The sequence below is a fragment of the Ambystoma mexicanum genome, chromosome 3p, assembly GCF_040938575.1.
Source record: "Ambystoma mexicanum isolate Mex_15411 chromosome 3p, UKY_AmexF1_1, whole genome shotgun sequence".
In the NCBI taxonomy this organism is placed as follows: domain Eukaryota; kingdom Metazoa; phylum Chordata; class Amphibia; order Caudata; family Ambystomatidae; genus Ambystoma; species Ambystoma mexicanum.
The window spans coordinates 715,866,396-715,891,276 of record NC_090925.1 but is presented as its reverse complement, the minus strand read 5'-3'; the positions used below and the strand labels follow the sequence as shown (position 1 = coordinate 715,891,276).

Genomic DNA, 24,881 nt, shown 5'->3' with positions numbered 1-24,881 from the left:
CTCAGTCAGCCTGCAGGCAGGCTGTAGCCCCCAGGGTCAGGAGGACTCGGAGGGGAGGAGGGAGGCAGGTGTTACAATTGCTTTGGTGTTTGCAATTGCTTCAGCCTGCCTCCCTCCGGCTCCGAGTCCCACAGATTAAACAAGTCGTTCTCTCTGTGGCCGCCGCAGCCGCAGGCCAGAGGCTCGTGAGCTGACGGCAGGCGCACTGGCCCCCTGGCCCTGCAGTGGCCCAGGCCCACCGACGCGACACCGGCCCGTGAATTATGCACATGCATCTGCATGCATCTAGTGACTAGTGTTACCTTGCTATGATGATTGTGCAGAGCAGACTCTCACTCACATAGTGTGCCGGCGCCGCCTGCGCACGGCGCCTCGCCCTCCTGACTCCCGCCTCCAAGCCCTACCTCCTCACTGACTGGCTGGCTCGCCCAGCCCAGGGCAGGCGACTCACTCAACCCCCCCATCCGGCCATCCCCATCTGACTTGGCCGCGGCCCGCGAATACTCGCGACGCGGCTCGTCGCACACACACACACTAGGCCGGGCCTGGGCCGGTCTTCCAATAAAAAAAAAAAGACATTTTTTTTTTTTTAAACCGGCCCAGAGGTGGCTGCCGGAAAACCGGCCCCAGGGGACCCCAAAGTCGTTCGGCCACGGGCCGAAAGACCGAAAGGGCCAGTCCGACCCTGGCTCCAGCTAGTCTTACCTGGACTTGACAACAACACCATATATGGAACTTCCACCCAACAGCCAGTCAGGGGGAAGGGACAGAGTCAGGGCTTCCCAGGACTTTGGGAAAACAAGGTAACAGGCAATAGAAAGCAAGAGGCCACAGGGGCCATCTTGTTTCCTATCAGGAATCAACTTATTCCAATGGCAGGGCCTGGGTATCCCAAAATGGAGGATACTCAGAGCAGCTGTCAAATTCAGCATGGAGCTGCCACCAGCCTATACCCTGCTCTGTGGGTCACACACAGGTGCCCAAAAACATACACTAGGGGCACAAGGTTGCACCCTCACCAATGGGTGCCATAAGGGTATCCCATGGGTCTGCACACCAAACCAAAAACAGGAAAATCTGCCCTGCCAGGAGTCCCACATGGACTTCTGGGCAGAAAACAATACAGAACACAAATTAAAAAAGGACTACAGGTCAAGGACAGGAAGGCCCTGTCCCTCCAATGCATTTCCAGTATCACAGTCACCCCCGCTTTTGTATAGTGAATCCAGCTCAGTCACGGGTTTTTCCACCACCTCCATCCGGGAACGTAAAATTAGTTTCCTAGCAGAAGCCATGCTAATAATTTCCCTTCGCAGTGTAGGCTTTAAAGCGTCCCAAACGGTCACAATGGCCAAATCCCCTGTAAGCTTTTCTTGAAAATACAGAGCAATGCGTTCGGCAATGGAGGCGCTGAAGGTTGCGTCAGTGAGCAAAGATTCATTGAATTTCCAAAGGGAAGTCTTCCTAGCCCCCTGTGTGAGCCCCTCTATCTGGATTACAATTGGAGTATGATCTGAAACTAGCGCCAACTCAATAGAGTAGCAGCTGCCTTCGGAACTAAGGAGCGGGAAACCAAAAAGAAATCAATCCGGGAATGACTGTGATGGATATGAGAAAAGTGGATATAATCCCTATCCTGAGGGTGCTACATCTCCAAATATCCACCAGTCTTAGGTCTCGGATGGCTCTCCCAAGAGAGTCAGACCTGGTTGCAATAGACCCCCCCGTCACGGCCGATCTATCCAGCCTCTCTTCAAGCACTAAGTTAAAGCCCCCCCCCCCCGCCCTCGCACTACAAGGTCACCCTTCTGAAACTGTGCAATATGAGGTAATATCTGGGTATAAAACGTGTCCTGAAACTGATTGGGACCATAAATCGAGAACAAAGTAACGTCCACCTCCCCAATCTGGATATGAAAACCCAAGTATCTCCTGTGTGGATCTTTAGTGGATTTAACCAAAGTAAAATTCAGGCAGTGAGCAAGTAATATAGCCAATCCAGCTCGTTGAGCCTGAGGGATGCAAAACCACCTAGATCGAAGTCTGTGCCAATAGGCTTGCAAAAGATGGGTTTCCTGTAACAGTACAACATCAGCCATCAATTCCAGCAGTTTGGCGTCAGGCCATTCTTTAGAGAAGAGCGAGACAAGGAAAGACCTCATCAAGATTAAGACCGTCTTTTTATTGGGTGACTTGAGCACAACATCCGGCCCATCACGCATACAATCACTTTGAGGCTCTCCAAGCAAACTGCCAATCACTCTACCAATGATTTTGAAACAACAACCAGGGACACCACCTTCCTCAAGAGCTGACGGCACTCCAACTGACCCACCCCCCACAGTATGACAAACATTCACTACCCAGATCTCTGTCATAAAAAGCACTGACTTTCCTTCTTTTTTTTCCTCCCCACTCCTCGTCCCTCCCCAAACCAAGGTCTGGCCATCCCTGGCGAAGCAGAACACAGTTACCTACAAGATAAGCCAGGCACTCTGAGCCCACTATGGTGTGGATTTGGCACAGTGTAAAAGCTTCTTAACATAACATAACCAGGCGGCCTGTAGACAGTTATACTACATAGACCGCTGTTAGCATCCAGCAAGCATTTCATGCTCAACTCTCAAAGGAGGCTGCATCAACAGTGGCAAGCTTGGAGGTGTGATCATGAAGGGATCCCATGTGATCTAAGCTCTCAGAGGAGGCTGCATCAGCAGTGGCAATCTTGGAGCTGTTATCATGCAGGGATCCCATGTGATCTAAGCTCTCAGAGGAGGCTGCATCAGCAGTGGCAATCTTGGAGGTGTGATCATGAAGGGATCCCATGTGATCTAAGCTCTCAGAGGAGGCTGCATCAACAGTGGCAATTCTGGAGGTGTGATCATAAAGGGATCCCATGTGATCTAAGCTCTCAGAGGAGGCTGCATCAGCAGTGGCAATCTTGGAGCTGTTATCATGCAGGGATCCCATGTGATCTAAGCTCTCAGAGGAGGCTGCATCAGCAGTGGCAATCTTGGAGGTGTGATCATGAAGGGATCCCATGTGATCTAAGCTCTCAGAGGAGGCTGCATCAACAGTGGCAATTCTGGAGGTGTGATCATAAAGGGATCCCATGTGATCTAAGCTCTCAGAGGTGGCTGCATCAACAGTGGCAATCTTGGAGGTGTGATCATGAAGGGATCCCATGTGATCTAAGCTCTCAGAGGTGGCTGCATCAGCAGTGGAAATCTTGGAGGTGTGATCATGAAGGGATCCCATGTGATCTAAGCTCTCAGAGGAGGCTGCATCAACAGTGGCAATTCTGGAGGTGTGATCATAAAGGGATCCCATGTGATCTAAGCTCTCAGAGGAGGCTGCATCAGCAGTGCCAATCTTGGAGCTGTGATCATGCAGGGATCCCATGTGATCTAAGCTCTCAGAGGAGGCTGCATCAGCAGTGGCAATCTTGGAGGTGTGATCATGAAGGGATCCCATGTGATCTAAGCTCTCAGAGGAGGCTGCATCAACAGTGGCAATTCTGGAGGTGTGATCATAAAGGGATCCCATGTGATCTAAGCTCTCAGAGGAGGCTGCATCAGCAGTGGAAATCTTGGAGGTGTGATCATGAAGGGATCCCATGTGATCTAAGCTCTCAGAGGTGGCTGCATCAACAGTGGCAATCTTGGAGGTGTGATCATGAAGGGATCCCATGTGATCTAAGCTCTCAGAGGTGGCTGCATCAGCAGTGGAAATCTTGGAGGTGTGATCATGAAGGGATCCCATGTGATCTAAGCTCTCAGAGGAGGCTGCATCAGCAGTGGCAATCTTGGATCTGTTATCATGCAGGGATCCCATGTGATCTACTGTCCATAAGGATTTTGAAGCCTTGCTAGCAAGTCAAGGATCTGCCTCCAGGTTGGCCTGGAAACGAAGTGTCACTGGGTCATGTTAACGAGTCCCCTAGGTACATATTCAGTGTCCACTATTCTGAATGAAAGCAGGTAACTGGTTTGGGAAGGAGCAGTATATGCAGATGAAGTCTAGGAGAGCCTAGCAGTGTCTTCAGAGGTGTCCATAACACCGCTGGACCCCCAGAAGGAAACTGGCTGAGTGGGAGGGGTGACAGGAGAGAAGGCACATGGCCTGGCACTCATTTGAGAACTTACAAAATGGGAGCCCACCCTCACTTGAGGGTGTACCTAGAACCACCCATATATCGAACCTATAGAGCCGTGCATTCTGGCAAGGGAAGTTTGGGGCCACTCAGGAGCCTATGATATGGGACACTGTGCACCAACTCTGTGGTGAACAGATGCTTGCGCTTCCTGAAGTGTTGCATGAATCTGTCAGCACACCCTGGAGCGCTATATATTGTGCAATCTCAATGTCACCTGGCACAGTAAGATCGTTGTCTGTCTTCCCTCTGTTCCCTCTCCCTTGCCTCAACCTGCTTTGAAGCACTTGTGTATAGGCGCGTTATAAATGCCATATCATATATATGCTTTTGGACATATCAGCTTTGCTGCACTCTCTCGTTGCATGGCTTCCATAGAGGGACATTGTGGCAACTGTCACTTTCATCCGGCACATGCCAAATTGTGTTAGCACTCGAATTTGAGTGTGCTTTACGGAACAATTGTGGAGAACAATCCAACTCTACAGTGCACCCCCAAACTGGTGACATAAATTGATGGTAGCACACAAACAAAAGGTCTCTCTCCACCCTCCCAATAGGCTAATATTTTCGACAAAGCCGACCGACAGGCGCTCTACCAGGGAGATTTTTTTTTTCTTTCAACATAACATTTTATTGTCATTTTAACAAATGACAGTAACATCAGACATTGTGTATATCCCAGAATACATCATAACACACATTGGCATATTGACTTATTGTGCAGCCCCATTTCTGAGCAGCTGCTTTCTAGTTTGCCACTGTTATTGTGTGTTACTTTTAGGGGGCCTGCGTTTGGCTGATTTTTCGGCACCCGTATGTGCGGGTGGTCAGTCAGGGGGGATTTGCAGCATGCTTCTTCTATCTGTTTCAAACATGGTGGGTCTGAGGATTGTGTCCAGGGGAATGCGTGGGATAGTTGGGCTGCTGGAAACCTCTGGGACCGCCAGTCCCCATGTGTTGCGGCCTCAGATCATGATCTGCTTTGCTATTCTGGCTCTCTCCCCCCACGCCCCCCGCCCAGATACATTTATACTGCACAGCTTTTGTTGGAGGCACCATATTGGAAGCAAATTGACCCACATGGATGGATGCACCTGAAGGAGTGGGGTGTGGCAATGACAGTGAAATAGTGGAGGTGATGCAGGCTGTGGCCTCTGGTTCTTACCACTATCATTCACCCCCCCCCCCCACGCTGAAAAAAAGGCATCACTACCTGCCACAATGGATGCAGTAAACGTCATTGCTTTTGTACCTGAAGTCCTGACTCCCTTTGGTACTCCAACTACGTTTCAGTGGACTGACAGGGTTGCCTGCGCACAAACACCCACCGCACCAAAGCACTAGAGAGTCATTAGTTGAGGCGGGTCAAGTTCATAACGGATTCATTTGAAACGGTAACGAAATGCATGGGGGAGTGCTTTGCCTCAAGTGGACGCACTCGTTTCAGAAAAACGAGTTGTGGTTCCCTTCACGACACACACGCACTCAAACACAAGATCTTCATCAGGACCCTTGACTGCACGCTACTCCTCGTCCATTTTGTTGCCTGGACCTCGCTCGCTCAGGATCTGATCCAGAAAATAGAGCAGAGGGGCAATTTGTGGCTGTGGAACAAATTGGTATGGCATATTGGTCAATAATATTGCCCTCACACTGATGCCAAGTATAGAACATATGCCGTCCATATCAAGGTTGCATGTATGTAGGGGATTTATATAGGGCAAGCCTGGCTGGGAAGCAATGGAGCGCTGTACATAGGGGCCACCCCTCCACCCCCCGGGGGCATTACAAGTAAAGTTGTGGGGGTAGCAAAGGAGCTGGGAGGGGTAGAGGGAGCTATCTACACTGGGGAAGAATTGGGGACGAGTGGAGGGATCGCCGATTTAGGCGCAGCATCTTCAGGCCCTCCAAGAGTGTAGGATGGAAGCGCCCGATCTTGGCTGCATTGCTAATGTGATCCAGAGGCGGGGCGTGGAGCAACTGTTTTCCCCTCCTTGCAGCTATATGCATTAAATCCTGCACACTGTATCATTTGTCATGGCTGGCATCGCTTTAGGTGAAGTATGTTTGTACCGTGTGGCCTTTTAGGCCCACTCACACATCCCTCAGTCCCAGGACAGCTGCACATGGGACTACGCGGTGGCTCCGGGTGCAAGCCATGACTGGCATGGATTAGAAGGCAGTGCTGAAGTGCTACGCTGTACACCACGGCTCTGCAACCTGCTGGGCTGTAGATAGAGCTGATGGGAGCTGTAGTCCAGAACATGTGCCGAGCCAAAGGCGGCAGATCTCTGCTGTGCACCAATCAAGGCCCCTATCGTCTTGCACATTGAGACAGGGTCCTAGGGCACAGTGCTCATTGAATGGGCCTGGCAGCAGAGGATGGACCTCTGCATCTAGACCACCGTTTGGACGCCAAGGTGTGCCCTTCACTTAAATGCTGCTGACCTCTGCCAACCAAGTTTCTGTTTGGTGTCAGAAGGCTTTGTTATCATCACGGACTGTCACCTGTTGGGTTCCAATGTCATGCAAGCCTTGTCTGTTGGACCAATGTACATGTATGCTCTAATTTTGTCCATGCAATAATCACCAAGCAAGCAGGTGCCACGTACCAGCTGGCCTCGAATTGCCGTGTATTTTTAGAGCGGTTGTAAATGTAGCTGTGTAGGGAGGAACCGGGATCGTTGCCATTGACTTTCATGATGATGTTGTTGGCGTCATGCCACCAGGTGCATTGATTAAATGCCAGCGTGGAGGGAGGAACCAGGGTCGTTGCCATTGACTTTCATGAGGATGTGGTTGGCGTCAGGCCACCATGTGCATTGATTAAATGCCAGCATTTCGTGTTCTAGAATAGGCGTTCTGTGTCTCATGGGTGCAGTCAATCTCACCACACACACATGCGCACAGACCCACGCAATCATGCATGCATGTACGCGCGCACAACACACACACACACACGCGCGCACGTGAATGCACGCACTAGGGAGGCAGCTATGTTCTAGAATCCCAACATTGACCTTGCTCTTACACAGGCATCATGGGGCCTGGAGAGGTGTTGAGAGACCTTCGAGTGAGGTCTGTCTGTTCGAGGCCTTTCACATCCACATTGTGATGTCATTGCTCCTCAGAAGGGATTCAGAGGCAAATAAATGCAGGACAGATACCACCTACGTTTAAGGTGGTATGGCCCATGAACTCATGCATGGTAGTGTGGTCAGGCCACCCTACCACTGTACCGTCATGTCCGTCATATGGTAGCACGCGTAGCTCTCACCTTCTGCAAGCTCAAGCAGTGACATGTCCGCTGGATCAGTCATGTTTAAAAAAAGAACAGGCAGATCCCCATAGCCCTCGCTACACTTCAGAACTGACAGGCATTTTTCTGGGTGACTAGACAAAACACAAGAGGTGATGGCTGGAAGCTTTAGAAATAATTTTAGGACATTGCAATTGCTTTGGGCAACCCTCGAGACCACCGTTCTTCAGCCTGCCAATCCATTAAAGAAAGGGGAAAGACCACGTGCATATCAGGCTTGGTCCTACCCCAATAAGGGCAGTCCAACCCCAGCTGCTTGATCACATGCCTCCTGCATGTGACCAAAAGTAACCCAAGACATGTTTCGGCTTCATTGGGCATCATTAGTTAGGGGTATCTCGGGTCTCTAGGCACAGCAGGTTCGGGATCTACATCAGGACATACCCGTCCCACTCGGGGTGACTGAAGCAAAATAAAAGAAATGATGGCTGAAAGGTTTAGAATTAATGTTAACCTATGGCATTGCTCTGGGCAACCCCCCAGACCATCAGTCTTCAGCTGCCTAACCATTACAGAAAGGGGAAAGAAAATATGCAAATCAGGCTTGTCCCACCCTAAAGGGCCAGTCCAGCCCGAACTGATTGGTGACATCCCTTCTGGTCCAGACACAAGCAACCCCAGACATGTTTCAGACTCATTGGGCATCATCAGTGAGGTGTAGATTGGGTCTTTAGGACCTGCAAACTCGGGACCCACATCTGGGTATACCCGTTCCACTTGGGGTGACAAAGCATAACAAAGGAGGTGATGGCTGGAAGGTTTTGAATTAATCTGAAACCAGTTGTTTACCTTTCATGAATAGGCCATTTTCATCGCTTATACAGTCTACTGTTTCCTAAGGTTATGGTTTATTTGCATGGCCACTCCCTGCATACACCTCTAATGCTGTTACTTTGCATGGTGTACGCCCCCTTCCTGTCCTCTTTGGGCCCATTTTAACCATTTCTAGTTAATGGTTTGCTCTTCTGCACTTCTGACTTTTATATGTACCGTTGTGAATACTCTGAAAACTTTTTCGCAGAATTGAAGGATGGCCTTGCATATTTTCTAAAATGTGCAATTGCATATTTCACTTGCCCAACCTACAAAAGTGGTGTAAATACAACCCTTTCAGTTATTTGAGATGGTACTGCAGTCTCAAATCTCAGCAACAGTCACAAATTGGACATTTCCTAGTCTGTTGTCATGCCAGTTGCATGATAGGATGTCTTTCTATTGTGTATGCGCGCTGACGTGGTAGGTGGGGGAGCTATGCTGGTGTAGGTATCCAGTCTATGCTGATTCCTGCAACACACTCAGCAGTGTACTACCAGCAAAGAGTATGTTGGAGCTACAAATAGTTCAAAATGTAGGAGATGGGTTTATGCTGGTGCCTGAGAAAAGCAGGAGTGTTTCTCCAGTGTCTTATCAGTTACTGAAAGAATATGCATGTATAACCAATGATAAAATAGGGCTGGATTTTCAAAATCCGGCCTCTCAAAAAACACAAGCTCCCATGCCAGTGGACGTAGCATCTGCAATGTTTAGCGCGTTTGGGAAGATTTTAAACAGTGTGAAGAGGGAGATGCAAGTGCGGCCCTTTTGACCCCCACCCAACTCTCAGCCTGAAGACAGAGAAACGAGAGATACACATCACTTCTATGCCTTTCTTCGCCATCATCGATGTATCGCAGATGCGAGAAATGCTGTACACTCAGACAACCATTCACACCATACCCGGCTGACAATGTTGAGGAGATACAGCTGTCATCGATCGAACACGTTGACTGACTATAACCTTGAAGAAGCTGATGGAGTCACTACTGACATCATGACCTAGATGCGTTAGGCATGAAGCATATAGGCATCCATGCACAAAGCTACACAAACATTTAAGTTTATTGCAGATAGACACGAAGCAAATGCTTATGACTCACATAGTTAGAGGACTGACACACATGAGTATATCTTTAGCTATGCGGAAACAGCAAGACGCCTGAGAATTCATACGACAGCTTGCTCATGCTTAATTGTGATTTACATGGACGGCCAAAAGAACAAAGATGGAAGCCATACGTGCGCTGCAGTGAATGGTGAAAGTAGGGCGAACTCTAGAATACAGGGAAAGGCTGACAGACTGATCCTGCAGCAGCACGCAGACAAGGCTTCCAGTGCAAACACGGAGCACAGCCTCGCCAAGGGCAAACAAGACAGGAAAGTTACAGTTACCAGAAGAGATGGGGCACCTCCGAGAGACACCGTTAAAAATCCTCTAAAATTACAAGCAAGAGAGCCCCATTTCGCGGTCCCTACACTCGTGACCTGAATCCACAAAACAGGGCCTATTCATTCAAGTTAGATGGAGGGAAGCTGTTCCCATCGAACCAACGGTAGAAAGATACAACAATTATACAGGTTCAAAGTCGAGCGTTCTGTCTTAGGTCCTAGGAGATTGGTGATGGCAATTTTCTGGGAACACGCAGCACCTTCGGGATCGTTCCTACTACCTTGAATAGTTGCACATGGCCTGATAGCTGAGCAAATCATTTTCCCTTTCTGTAGTTTATCTGCCAAAATGTATTCCCGAGAGATGATTTAGTTCAGAGTATATAATTTTCAGGAAAAAAAGCTTCAATCCTAGCTTAAAAGACTATGGGCCTCATTACAACCTTGCCGGTATCCTGGGGGTAGAGCCGCCAGGATACATGTAAAGACTGTTACCGTTTCCGGCACTCGGTCTGGCGACATTGCCCCTGGATTAAGAGTGCCGGCGGTGCAGTGTAAATCCCCATTAAAGGAGTTCCACTGGACTCCATGAGGGGATTTGCTGTCATTACCATCACCGGTAATGCCGGTGGCAGTAATGAGGGCTTTTATTACCAGTAGGGCGCCTAGGTTACCTCCAGCCTTTAGCTGGAGGTAAGCCAAAGTGCCCCACCGGCAAACCCGTAGTCGGGTGGCCCGGTATCAATGGACATTAGCACTTTTTTACCGGACTGCCCGACTGGGAATGAGCCCCTATCATTCCAAAATTGCCAATATCCTGGCAGTAGAGCCACGAGGATATCGGCAAAGGTTACCGATTCCGGCACCGATTACCGCCAGATTACGGGTGCCGAAGTGACTGTGTAAATCCACATTCATGGAGTCCGAAAGGACTCCATAAGGGGATTTGCAGTCATTACAAGCGCCGGCAATACCGATGCCGGTAATGACAGCGTTTTTTGCCGGTAGGGCACCTGCCTTACCTCCAGCCTTTTGCTGGAGGTAACTCGGGTGACCCACCAGCAAACCTGAAGTCGGCTGGTCCGGCTGGTAAAGTGCTGGTATACATCAATACCGGACCTGCAGACTCAGAATGAGGCCCTTATATTTGTTGTTCCAGTTATGCTAGTGACCATTCTTAAGCTCGGTGCAATGCTGTCTGCCTCTACTACATGTGTGGTGCTTAACGCCCTGTCATATGCTACAGTACCAAAGACTGATGCCATTTAGTGGCCTGTCCCTTCCCGAGATGCCATTCCATATACAAAATGGGGCGCTTCCCTGTGCAAATCCTCGAACCTGCCCTCGGCCCATGTCCAAAATACATTTCAAATATCCTTAAGCGCGAACCCTTGAGGAGATGCCGAGGCTTCATTCTTAGCCTGGTGGGGGAGGGGGCAGGGTCTGCGCTGCCTGTGAAGGCATGGAACAGTCTCGGGTAGGTCTGTGGGAATTGCCTCACAGTTTAAGAAAGCACCCAGATGGTCGTATACGAAAGCTCGCGGGCTTGAGGTCACCCCAGTGCCTAGAGACTCCTATTTATGAGGAGAAGTGCTCGGCAATATCCAAATGCGCACATTCAATTAGTCGGCGCGAGAGCAAGGTGACCTGGCAGTCCCACGCAGATGGGGCCCGCTTTCTCCTCAGAAGTAATATACTAAAGAGCAGAGAATATAAACGGCTCCTGTGGCCCTGAAAGGTCGGGTTGACGGCGTGCTCAGACCCGCCATCCTGGTGATGAGCTCTCACGTAATCCCGGCTGATGATGTCACATTCCCATCCCCGTCTCTGGGCCTGCGATGATCTCACTTCTGGCCCTGTGCCAGTGCTTACCGTATAAACATTGCAGGATTCCAGACAGTGCGAGAACTTCCCTGTCTAGTCACACTCCGCTGCTGCCCTTGCTGATGATGTCACCTTCCGCTTCGGCCTCTCTTGATGATGTCACATTCCTTCTCCATGCTCCCTGATGGTAAATGACTGCATAGAAACACGACGTCCGTCTAGCAAGCAGAACAATGGGAAGAGGATGACACGTGTGTTTTTAACACAACCAGTCCTATTTTCAAGTTCAGCCCGAACCCACTCTGTTCCCACCCTGACCTGAGATGTCTGTGTGACTGTGCCACAGAGAGTGCGGCAAGCAGCAAGAGGCCCAACCTTTCTGGAGGATCATGAAGGCCCCTACCAAGATAGGTGCGGCCTCAAACTGCACCCACTCCTGTGGGTGTTTGCTAGGCCTATATAAAGTGGCAATGTTGGGGCTAAGGCAATGATCCAACCCCAACATTGTCAATGCTACTCATGACTTGATGAGGATGCTACAGCATGCTGTGAGGCTGTTCTGGCCCATATCTACACCCCCACACCCTGGGTTTGCGCGGTCCTTGGGGCCATCTGTGACCTCTCATAATGGCATCCCCAGTCTGGGTTTGGTGAACACTATGTGTCTACCACACAATGGGCTATATATATGGATATCAGCCCCAAGTAAATGCAGGAAGTCTCTCTTGTGCACGGGGACCACAAATGCCCTCTGGGCATGCCACACAATTTTCTTAATGTCATCTATGGCTCCCATCAACAACATGCTGTTGCTCCTGTTCAGTGTACCCTGAAGGGTCTCTGCACTATTTGTGGACCCCCTGAAGGCAACTGTTCTATCTTGTCTTTGCCTTGGTTCAGACATGATCTCTTAAATTGCAGCAATGTTAGGCACTAACAGGAGCTCTAACTGGTGGGCAGTGTGAGAAGCTTTCGCCGGTGATGGACAGCATGAGACTATCATGGGTGCATAGTGTGAGAAGCTTGCACCGGTGATGTGCAGTGGGAGAAGCTAACACATGAGGGCAGTGGTACAAGCCATCATGAATAGGCAGTGGGAGAAGCTTACACTGAGAATGGGCAGTGGGAGAAACTGTCACAGGTGGGCTGTGTGAGAAGCTACCTCGGGTGGGTAAGCAGTGGGAGAAGCTCACACTATTGATGGGCACTGTGAGAAGCTATCACAGCTGGACAGTGGGAGAATCTTACACTGTTGATGGGCAGTGTGAAAATCTATTACAGGTGGGCAGAAGGAGCTATCATGCATAGGCAGTGTCCGAAGCATCCACTGTTGATGAGCAGTGTGAGAAGCTATCTCTGGGCGGCAATAGGGGAAGCTACCACGGGTGGGCAGTGAGACACACTCACTTGGTGATGGGCAGAGGGAGACGATATCACGGGTGGGTAGTGGGAGAAGTTTGGAAAGAAGATGGGTAACGTGAGAAGCTATCACGGGTGGGCAGTGAAGCTCGCACTGGGCATAGGTGGTATTGGAAGCTATCATGGCTGGGCCGTGTGTGGAAGCTCACACTGGTGATGGGTAGTGTGAGAAGCTATCACAGTTGGGCAGTGGGAGAAGCTATCATGCATGGCCAGTGGGAGAAGCTTTCTTTGTTGATGGGCAGTCAAAATCTATCACAGGAGGCCAATGAGAGAAGCTATCATGGGTGGGCAGTGGGACACGCTCACGCTGGTGATGGGCAGAGGGGGACGATATCACGGGTGGGTAGTGGGAGAAGTTTGCACTGGAGATAGGTAGTGTGAGAAGCTATCACGGGTAGGCAGTGGGAAAACCTCACACTGGTAATTGCAGTGTGAAAAGCTATTACAGGAGGGCAGTTGGAGAATCTATCATGGATGGGTAGTGGTTGAAGCTCCTACTTGTAATGGGCAGAGGGAGAAGATATCACGGGTAGGTAGTGGGAGAAGCTGGCACTGTTGATTGGCAGTATGAGAAGCTGTCACAGGTGGGAAGCGGGAGAAGCTTGCACTGGAGATAGGTAGTGTGAGAAGCTATCACTGGTGGTCAGTGGGAAAAGCTCACACTGGTAATTACAGTGTGAAATGCTATTACAGGTGGGCAGTTGGGCAAGATATCATGGGTGGACAGTGGGAGAAGCTTGCAATGGGTAGCCTGAGAAGCTATCATGGGTGGACAGTGGGAGAAGCTTGCACTGTTGATTGGCAGTATGAAAATCTATCACAGGTGGGAAGCATGATAAGCTGTCACGGGTGGGTAGTGGGAAAAGCTGTTTGCACAGGTGATAGCTAGTGTCTAGTGTGATAAGTTATCACGTTTGGGCAGTGGGAGAAGTTCACCTTGGTGGTGGGCAGTGGCAGAAGCTATCATGGGGGGAGAAGCTTGTACTGGTGATAGGTAGTGTGCAAAGCTGTGGAAGGGAACTAGCCAACCCTTCCGCAGTCTCCCCCTCACCCATCCCCTCCCAAGCCCTCTGCAAAGCATTGGCCACACACTTTACTACAAAAACTCAGGACATCCTGAGCATCCTTGCGTCCCTCTCACCTCCCTCCTTTGTCCCCATGCCTCATATGGTCTCACACCCTTCTTCTTCCTTTATCTCCAGCGTCATCGACTCCATGAAGGTCTCCTCCAAAGAGGTTTCCCGCTGCTCCTCCAGAACCATTAAGGACAATATTGGCTGTCTTGCCCCTGCGCTTGCTGATTTCTGCAACCACTATTTCACCACTGGATCTTTCCCCTCCTTCCTCAAGCACTCCCTTGTGCACCCTCTACTTAAAAAACCTTCAGCAGACCCAACTTGTTCAGCCAACTACCGCCCTATATCTATCACCCCCTTCCTTGGGAAACTCCTGGGGAAGTTGGGCTTCCCCCAACTTACCTCGCACACTTGAACTTGTTTGCCTCCACGACCATCAATCTGGATTCTGAGCATCCAGAAGCACGGACACTGCTTTTCTGAATACCCGTGAGGAACTGCTTGCATCTCTTAACTCTAACTCTCCAGCTGCCCTCATTCTATTTGATCTCTCCTCTGCTTTTGACACGGTCAACCATTCCATCCTCATAAAAAGGCTCTATGATACCCTGGGTATCTCGGAGTGGTCACTGGACTGGTTGACCTCCTTCCTCACTGACCGTCAGTTCCAGGTTATTCTGGGAACTTTCTCCTCCCCTACCTCTGTCCACTTGTGGTGTCCCTCAGGACTCCAAACTCTCCCCCTGGCTCTTTAACACTTAACTTGTCCCACTGGCACATCTCATTTCTACCTTCTCCCCTAACCCCCAGTGTTACACAGGTGACACCCAACTCTTCTTCAAACTTCCCTCTGACCCTCTCCTTACTTCTTCCATCATTCCTGACTACCTATCTGCCATCCAGTCTTGGTGCACGTTCAACGATCTCTGCCTCAATGCCAGCAAGACTGAGATCCTTCCTATTGGGACTCCTGCTCCCTCTTTTTTCCCCTCATTCTGGCCTTCCTCTATGTGCTCTCCCCCATTTCCTTCATCCAAAGTCAGACACCTTGGAGTCTTCTTTGACTCCTCTCTTTCTTTCCTTCCTCACATTCAGGACCTTGCTGAGAAGTCCCACGTTCTACTCTTCCACCTCAAAGGCATTCTCCCCTTTCTCACTTTTCCCCAGAAGCTCAATGGCTCCAGAGGTCTGGGGGTCATTCTAGGCTAGACTACTGCAATAGCCTTCTCCTGAATCTACCCTCTTCCTCTCTGCGACCCCACCAGCTAAACCAGAATAAGACAGCAAAACCTATCCTTGGCCTCAAGCCAAGGGACCACATCTCTTCAGCCCTAAAAACTGTCCACTGGCTCCCGCTTGCTGGGGCTGGGGACCTCGCTATCTCCAACTTGCTCTTACTAAATACTCTCCATGCAGATCTTTACATTCTTCCGGTACCAACTCCCTGTGTGTCAAGCGCTTCGTTAAACAGAGTGCTGATGGTCAATCTCTTTACTCAGCTGGCTCCCTCCTATGGAACAGCTCCACCCCTTCCTCTTCGTCTTGAGCTGGAACTCTTAAAACTCTGGAACCTCTTCAAGACTTTCTTTTTCACCACCTCCTTCCCTTCCTCCCTCCTCTGCTAATCCCAAAGTTGCTGAGTTTGGTGACCAGGGCCTGTATATGTCCTTCTGGGCCCTGGCCTCCCAAACCCAATCCCCTTCAGTCTCTGCCCCGCTCTCAGCACTTGCCTTGATACCCACTGGCCTATGCCATTGTAGGCCTGCACTTATCTATTTATTGCAACTGACCTCTCCATAGCACTTCCTCCACTATGCACTTACATCTTCTGCTAACTCATGAGCATGTGCACTTCTAGCACTTACCCCCACTCCCACTTCCCTTCTCCTCTCCCTGCACTTGCATGTTCTGAATGCTCACAAGGCCTAGTAGGTCCGTCCTTATCCTTCAGTGTTTTAACTGTATTTAAATCCATTGTTCCCTCCCTGTTGCCCTGTGGGAGCTTTGAAACACAATTTACTTGCTGTATAATGGCCTTACAAATGCACAATACATAAATAAAATCATTGCTGGCCAGTGGTAGAAACGATCATGGTTGGGCAGTGGGAGAAGCTTGGTCTGGTGATAGGCAGTGTGAGAAGCTATAATGACTGGGCAGTGGCTGGGCAGTGTGAGAAGCTATCACCGGTGGGCAGTGGGAGGAGCTTGCACCGGCCGGGTTCTGCTGGCCCCACAGCTCTCATTAACCTTTCCTTCATGAAAAGATAGCGTTCTCAGAGTCTTCCCTTTTCTTTTCTGGCGAAGGTACCACGTTGACTCCCAACTACATCAGCAACTCTAGCCTGGACATCTCCATCTGGTGCACGTGTGAAGGTAGTGGGAACCACCTGGAAGAGTGCAACGCCATCCTCAACCTGTTCACAAGTAACACCTGCCTGCGTAAGTAACGTGCCATCCTAAGGGCCATCTTGCTGCATATATATATATATATATATATATATATATATATATATATATACACATATATATTGTTTTTGTCATCAATAAAACAGTTCAGAATTTAACACATTTATATAAATACACATAATAATTCATTCATTGCAATGCACACGCATACATGATGTAAACAGCAGAGAAAGAAGTATGGAAGAGTAAATAGGACAAGAAAATAAAAGAAAGGCCATCTTTAAAACACATAAAAATGTCGATAAACAAGTTTTAAGACACTTAAAAAAGTGAACGCCGCCAGTATTATGGGGGAGGTCGTTTCGGCACAGTGCAAACGTCTCCATAACTTGCCACAATCCACGTGTGAATGATTAAAAACAAACCTGCCAAAATGAACAATGCAAAAGTGTATGAGAGCAAGAGACAGGACTAGCAAGTGCTTCAGTGTCTCAGGCTCAAATGAATTACAGCGCCAGCACTTGCGTGTTGAATGAGTCTTGGCATCACGCATGTGCAAAATAGTTTCATTGTGAAGAAGCTTCATACACACTCTTAAACACTGATGCCTTAGATTGGCGTTAGGAGTCCTGATATTATACGAGGAAGGCTCACCCCCTAGCCGCATAAATATTATCAGTCATCGTAAGTGATAGTACTAAGTGCATTTGTGAGTCCGAGCGGTAACTGCCTGTGTAATGGCCGACAACAGGGACCTATTTAAGCCCTGGCGATGTATGCCTCTGTAAGTACATTAACATATGCCTGTGTAATAGTAAGAATACACACATCAGGATTTTATGTAGTGCTTTCTGCCAAGCTCCTCCCACGTCTAAGCACTGTACTTAATTATAGCTGTTGTTATGATCCAATTTAATGGTACATAACGTATCTGCCTCAGAAGGATGCAGGGCTGAGAGAACCTTTCCGCGGAGTTGAACTTTGAAAGTGCCGGCTTGGCACTGATTGGCCTTTCCCTCCACCCACAACACAGGGCCAGTAACCTGGTGCCTCCGGTGGGTGAATCCACCATTGCGCTCCACCAGAAGGCCAAGGTAAGCAGCAGAGAACTCCCCGCTGCTAGAGCCAGCTGAAATTATCCAATTTATATCTTCAAAAGCGCCAGAAGCGCTGTGTGCGTACTAGTGCCCAGACCCCTGCCCGCTTCCTCGTCGGTCCACATCCCTGCCTCCCAACCAGCCCCTGCATCCTGATTGGCCCTTTCCCACATATTAGACAACACTCTAAGGCAGCCCCCCTGCCCGGCAGCCCCTCCGTCTGAGGGCCCCAAGTCAAAGGGTGGCTCCCACAGTAGCAGCTCCAGACTGTGTCTACAGGTGTCAGCAGGGGAAGAAGGCACCCACTAACATAAACTCAGCCTAAACTGCCAACTACCCCTCAATCCCTCAGTGACATATATAACCAAACAGACCCACTGTGCCCCATCACCTAGCTCATTCACTGCACTGAGCTCAAGGAAAAGGACCAGCAGTGCTCCCACCTGAGTCCCCGGGTGCAGTGTGAAACTCAAACCATTCCCCTAACAGCCAACATTTCCCTGCTGCAACCGCAATCAACGAGGTGGTTGCAAAGGCATAATTCCACCCGCAAACCAGCAGTAGCAGTTGGCTGCAGTGTCCAGATGCGCCAAACGTGGAACAGACTGCGGTTAACCAGCATCAACGGTTGAGGTAGGCACAATTTCACTGGTACTAATAACAACATTAGCATTCACCCCACCAAACACCACCACCACTTGAAAGAAGTACACCAACCAGGCACATCCGTCACACTCGCTAGGAAATCCATTGTGAACACAAACTGTTTTAAAAACCTTTTGTATTGTGAAACCTAGGCCTTCTGCACTATAAAGGATTCTCAAATCTAGGTGTGTTCTCCCGTACCGCTAATTGTATTGTGAAAACTAGGCCTCTCTCCCACTGTACAGGAATCTCAAATCTAGGTGCATTCTCCCATACCACCAATTGTATTGTGAAACATAGACCTCTCTTCCACTATACAGGAATCTTAAATCTGGGTGTGATTTCCCCATATCTGCCTTTTGTAGTGTGAAACCTAGGCCTTCTCCCACTATACAGGATTCTCAAATCTACGTATGTTCTCCCATACCGCTAATTATATTGTGAAACCTAGGCCTTCTCCCACAATTCAGGATTCTCAGATCTAGGTGTGTTCTCCCGTATCGCTAATTGTATTGTGAAACCTAGGCCTCTCTCCCACTATACAAGATTCTCAAATGTAGGTGTGTTCTCCTGTACCTCTAATTGTATTGTGAAACCTAAGCCTCTCTCCCACTGTACAGGAATCTCAAATCTAGGTGCGTTTCTACCGTACCACTAATTGTATTGTGAAACCGAGGCCTGTCTCACACTATACATGAATCTCAAATCTAGGTGTGTTCTCCCATACCACTAATTGTATTGTGAAACCTAGGCCTCTCTTCAACTATACAGGAATCTCAAATCTGGGTGTACTTTCCCCATATCTGCCTATTGTAGTGTGAAACCTAGGCCCCTCTCCCACTGTACAGGATTCTCAAATCTAGGTGTGTTCTCCCATACCGCTAATTGTAAAGTGAAACCTAGGCCTCTCTCCCACTATACAGGAATCTCAAATCTGGGTGTGATTTCCCCCGTATCTGCCTATTGTATTGTGAAATCTATTGTATTGTGAAACATAGGCCTCTCTCCATTATACAGGATTCTCAAATCTAGGTGTGTTCTCTCGTACCTAGCAATGTATTGTGGAACCTAGGCCTCTCTCCTACTATAGAGGATTCTCAAATCTAGGTGTGTTCTCCCGTACCAGCTAATTGCATTGGGAATACAGGAATTCCAAATCTAAGTGTGTTCTCCCTATTTTCCCTATGTGGTGTGAAACCTAGGCCTTCTCCCACTAGACAGGAATACCAAGCCAGGGGGACATATGACATCTGCCTATTGTATTCTGAGACCTAGCAACCCTCCCGCTAGCCAGGAACCTTGAATCTAAGTGGGTACCCCATTGCATGCCATTTGCCTAACCCCAGGACCTCACCACTTTCCGGGAACACCCAGCTAGCCACAGAAAGCAATTGCTTAGAGCCAGATCATTGCCCCAGTTAAACGTGAACCCACAGTCTAATTTCAGGAGCTAGTTAGTCCAACAGCGTGACCTCTCCATTGAAAACCCATAGTAACCGGAAAAACGGACCATGTCCTGCTTAGACATTCGGCCATCGGAAGATAGAAGTCCGGAACCATAAATCACTACCTGGCCAACCACTGTTGAAAACCTTGAGCGATACATCCTTCACCCTAGAACAACCAAACCAGGAACCCCACAACATCTACAACTCAGTCTTATGCAGGCACTCCAGCCAACCGACAAGAGCAGCCCTCAAAAGCATCTTCACCACTGGATCATAAACAACCTACAAAGACACAAGCCAACAGAATACACCCCATTATCACAGCGGAAGAGGACAAAACTCACAAACATTCAAACCACACAAAGTCCTACAGCTGGGCTACAGCCCCTGTAATCAAAAGTCCAAGCTATTGCACCACCAAAGACCCTAAAATGCCCCGTCAAAGAGCAGGACGCCGCCAAAGAGAAACAGAAAAAAAAAACAACCGGATACACACCCAACTCCAACAGAAACCGCCACAAATACAGAACACACAACGGAAAACACCCCAGCCAATGAAACAAATATCAGAAGAAGAGCTAAAACCCTATGTCTAACACTGTATCTCGCAACTGTCTCACCGCCTACACAACTCAACAGCGCTGATTCGTCCAGGCACACTGAGAACCGACCGGAACCCCACAGGAAGAGAAGAGATGACCCAAGAATAGGAAGGAATGAAACCAATGCCCTCACCCCTTACATCACAAAAACAAAATGGCACCACGAGCAGCCACATCAAAACATAGAAGATGAAGAAGCAGAAGAATTTATCATTAACCCGACAATCAACCTAACAGATTGTTTCAGCAAGGAAGCAGAATACATGGAGCACCAACCAAATTGTAACCTAAACAGAGAAGAAGCCCAACAGAACAACCAAAAGTCAAAGCAAGGATTGAAAAACAATTCTAACTGCGTCAAAAAAATCCACTGCAACCTAATCAATGCCAGATCAATGTCAAAAGATGCCACAGATATTTCCGACTTCCTATGCAAAGGTGATATCGCCTTCCTATTCATAACCGAAACATGGCTAGATGACAACTACAAACCCACATTGCATAACTGCATCCCTGACAACTTCAAGTGTTCACAAGTAAACAGGAAAAACAAAAGAGGAGGAGAACTGGCGATAGCATACAAAGAAAACACCTCCAAATTAAAATGGATGAACCACTAAACATCAAAAACTGGGAATCCATGATCCTTCACCTAACAGCAAATCCCAAAACAAACCTCAAATTCGTTCTGGTATCCAGACCCCCAACATACGATGCAACCTTCACCAACGTATTCGCTGAAGCAATCGCCAACCTAGCCCTCAACCAGGAACACCTAGTAATCCTCAGAGACTTTAACATCTGGTTTGATGAAGAATCCGCTAACTCACAGAAATCACTAACCAAACAACTGAAGACAATGAAACTACATCAGCTATTTTGCTAGCACCGCAAAGTACTGACAAGTACTGTTTGCTGACTGCCGCCAGCTCTTTACTGGAACGTTGAGGCCCACTGCCGCTCTCCAGCTTCCCAGCCCTACGCAGCCCGGAGCAGCCTTTGTGTTGCGTTATTGACTTTGCACCTGGAGGATGTCTTAATTGGTGACATCCAGTCTGCCTGGCCCCGAACGGAAGAGGTAGGAGGTGACTGTGTGCCCCTATGACTGTTTTTTTAGGAGCCCATTGAAGCTGTGTGCCCTTAACGCTAGCATACCAGAGTTAAACTTGGTAACTTGTGTGCTTAACACCATCTCTCTACTTTCTCCAAGGTACACACTCTGGAAGGAGGCTCCGCCCCCTCTGCCGTGCAACGTCTCCCCAGCCTCCATAAATACTTGCATCCTGGCGCACCCGCCCCGCGCACCGCAAAGTACTGACAAGTACTGTTTGCTGTTCGCGGTGCGCGGGGCGGGCCGCCGGGCTCCAGGGTAACAGTTTGTTTGGCTGGCGAGCCTCTCTCGGCAGAAAGGTTAGGGGCGAAATGGGCCTCTATGTCAAATTTGAACTAGTTTAGCATCATACTTAGCTGTTTGCAGCAGTGGGCATTGGTGGCTATCGCCGTTTTGGGTTCTTGGCGCACTTTAGTGGAGCGAGCATTGATGCCCCTGGTTATGGGCAATTGTCGGTTTAGGGCTCCGACATTAGGACTAATGGTACACGGAATAAAAGTATAGTTTCCTGCAAAGTTAGGTCTTTGTTAAAACAGGCTATTGTGATTGAGGGTGTTGACAAACCTTTATGCTGGCTGGAACGCACGAGCACCTATTTTTTACCTCCGGAGACTGCAGGCTTTATGCCTTTGATCCTCGGGGCCTAGGTGCTTATAGGTGTTCCATGACTTTAAATCTAACATTGTAATGATATTTTCTACCAACGAATAGATAGCGTCATGTTACCATAGGAGCTTTGTGCTTGGAACAGCTATTTTTGGGTAACCTCTTTTGCAACTCTAAATTCACGCTATGACGTTTGGTAGGGGTGTTTGTTAAGACTGTTTAGACCACCTGATAACTTTTCTTTTGTGGTGTCCATAGCTATCTTTCTTTTGTTTTTCCTTTTTACATTTTTTTTTCTCTTCTTCTCTGCACTGCAGCGTCTGATGTACATTGTTTTGTTCTGCTCTCCTTTTTCTTCTGGTCCCTATACAAAGGATCCCATCTTGTGAGTGAGAGGGATGGGTGGTAGTTATTTTGAATAGTGGCACTGGGTCCCAGCAGCGGTTGGTTCGCTGCTCCAGTCGCATATACACCAATTGTATCCTCCTACCAGCTTTTGCTTACCGGTGTTTGTTCCAGGCGTAGATCATGAGCCACGCTCTGAGAAGCGGCTTTAAGTCTGATATTCCACCGAAAGGCCTTCGGAAGCACGGGGGGATCAAATTGCATAACAGTACTTTACCTCTTTTACCTTCCAATAAAAAGTCCCTACTATCGATGTCAACTTTGTCTGATGGGGCGGCTGTTGAGCCAGATGAAGGTGTACCTGATGCTTCCAAAATGGAGGACTTCGCTCCTTGCTTGGAGTCTTTGATAACAGTCCCCCCGTGCTGGGGAATCTCCCCACCTTTTCTGTTGAAGAAGCCAATGAAAACGACGGGGAGATGGTCTGTGATATTGCCCATGCTCACGACAGTAACTGCATTTCTAGCAGGAGCAAGAGGGCTTCCCTCACGTATCGGATACATCAATGCTGGCGCCCACAATTATGAGTGAATTGGATAAACGAGTGCGGCTATCCTTGGGTCCCTCCTCACCCGCCTCTAGGTCCTTTCCTTTTCACGAACAAGTCCATTTTCATCTTCCTGATGAATTAAGTTGTAAAAAGTTCAGCGACCTTGGCAAAGATTGGCCAGCTACCCCAGTGAGGGGAGCGGGAGGTGGTGTGTCCTCTGGCTATAATAATGCCATGGTGCTTATGTTCACTCACCTAGGGATCCTCTGCCCCATGTACTAGATGCCTTTACTCTGGGGAATGATGATGTTGGCCTCACTGCATCTAAAGAGGAAGCGCGGTCATCCTCAACTCCAGGAGACTCACCTGTTGGTACCTTTTCCACTGACCCTGTTAACTTTCCAGTGATTTCACGAATACTCAATCTCCTGGATAAGGGCCATGGCCTTACCCATTGCTCCCTAGGGGAAATGCAAGGCTCTATAGCCTTTATGAAAGAAAAGATGGCCAGACTGGAAGGCTTTATTCTGGCGGAGGAGCAATCGAAGGCCTTCTATTTTGCTCAATTTGAAAAAATGCTGGCAAATGTTGTAGCTTTATCAACACCCGCTTCTTCTACTCCTCCATCACGGTCGCAAGGTTCTCAAACGGAAAATGGGCATTTGAATGTCTACTTGCCACAAAGATCGTACTCGCAAGTGTTGCAAGGGGACAAGAAGGTTGGTTTAGAACATCCCGACTCCGAGGCTATCGATCTGATGGAAGTAGCCAAACTACACCACGATCATCTCTTCCAGGTTGAACATATACTTTTCAAGTTGGCTGGGAAGTCGCAACCTTTGGAAGCCTCTGACTGTTCAAGTGGAGGAATGGAGCATGCTAGTAGGGTTGATCACTTACCTGACAGCCCCTCTGCATTAACGGATATTATTGAGAGTTAGATCATCACCGAATCTGTAGCTCCCCCGTTGCCATGTGAGCTAGAGGTGACTCATTCAGAGCAAGCCGGAAGGTACTTCCTTGAGAGCTCAAAAACGCCTAAATCTTGTGAAGGCCACACAGAAGAAAGTGACAAAAAAAGCCATCCTGGATTCGGGCCCCCAGACTCATAAAGAAATTACTCCTGTATTGAGTACCAACATAGGGACCAGCCAGGATGACCTGGCTCTGGATCTTCGTGATTTGAACGAGGAAAGTAAAAAACACCTCCAAATCAAAGCACTAAAATGTGGCAATATGCAAGTGCCTTCTCCTATTCCCCCTAAAACCTCACCTGTTAAGTCTCAACCTCAACTTCACTGCTTTTTTCCTAACATTGAAAGCAAAAAAGTGGTCAAGCGGGCCACTGCAGACACAAAATCTGTAATTAACCCAAAAATGACTAACGAGACATTGACCGCATCTTCGAATTATGGGGGCAAGTCTACCGACCCAGTACGACAGGAATCTGTCATGCTGGGGAGAGAAGAGGAGGTGAGTCTTGTTTCCAATCCGGAGGCTGTGCCGGTATCCTTGGCACTGATATGCAGTATCTCTCGGGATGAAGACCCAGCTCGAATGATTCATCTAGGGGAGTCAACTGCTGACATGTTGTCTTTCTCGGAAACCCCTAAGGAGATGAAAGTAATACTTGGATGGGTCAGTAATCCGGACATAAATGGTCTTGACAGGATTAACAGGTCCTTTTTGATGAACTCATTTTTTCAGATGCCTTCGTTAAGGAATTTATCATCAAAGGACCTGGATTGGGTAAAGCTAGCTCCCCACAACAATCACAGAGTGCTATGTAGAGTTCAATCACAGATAATAACTAAATGAATCCTGGATTTCACAGACGACTTTGAATCATTGGGCCTCACTCCTTGTTTGTTTGCGGATATGGAGTGTGCTTGGGCCTTCTTGGACTTTGTTACGCCAGCCCCCACCGCTCAAGTAGAAGCCCCTGTAGCAGCCCCCTTTCGAGTTGCACGCCAACCAACTAACCCTACAACTCGCTTCGCTTACACAGGTGTTAAGTGGTTTGTCATGGTTGGAGCCCTTGATTAAAGTGGCAGCATCTATGAAACCTG

General features: G+C 48.7%; 1 protein-coding gene across 1 annotated transcript in view; it reads left to right on the top strand.

Annotated features, from left to right (window-relative positions):
* LOC138580767 (GDNF family receptor alpha-4-like) overlaps positions 1-24,881 on the top strand; it is a 179,467-nt gene that overhangs the window by 96,481 nt on the left and 58,105 nt on the right. Inside the window, exon 6 of the mRNA XM_069651566.1 lies at positions 16,307-16,441. Within this exon, the coding sequence (XP_069507667.1) occupies positions 16,307-16,441 (135 nt within the window). The remainder of the gene's footprint in view (positions 1-16,306; positions 16,442-24,881) is intronic.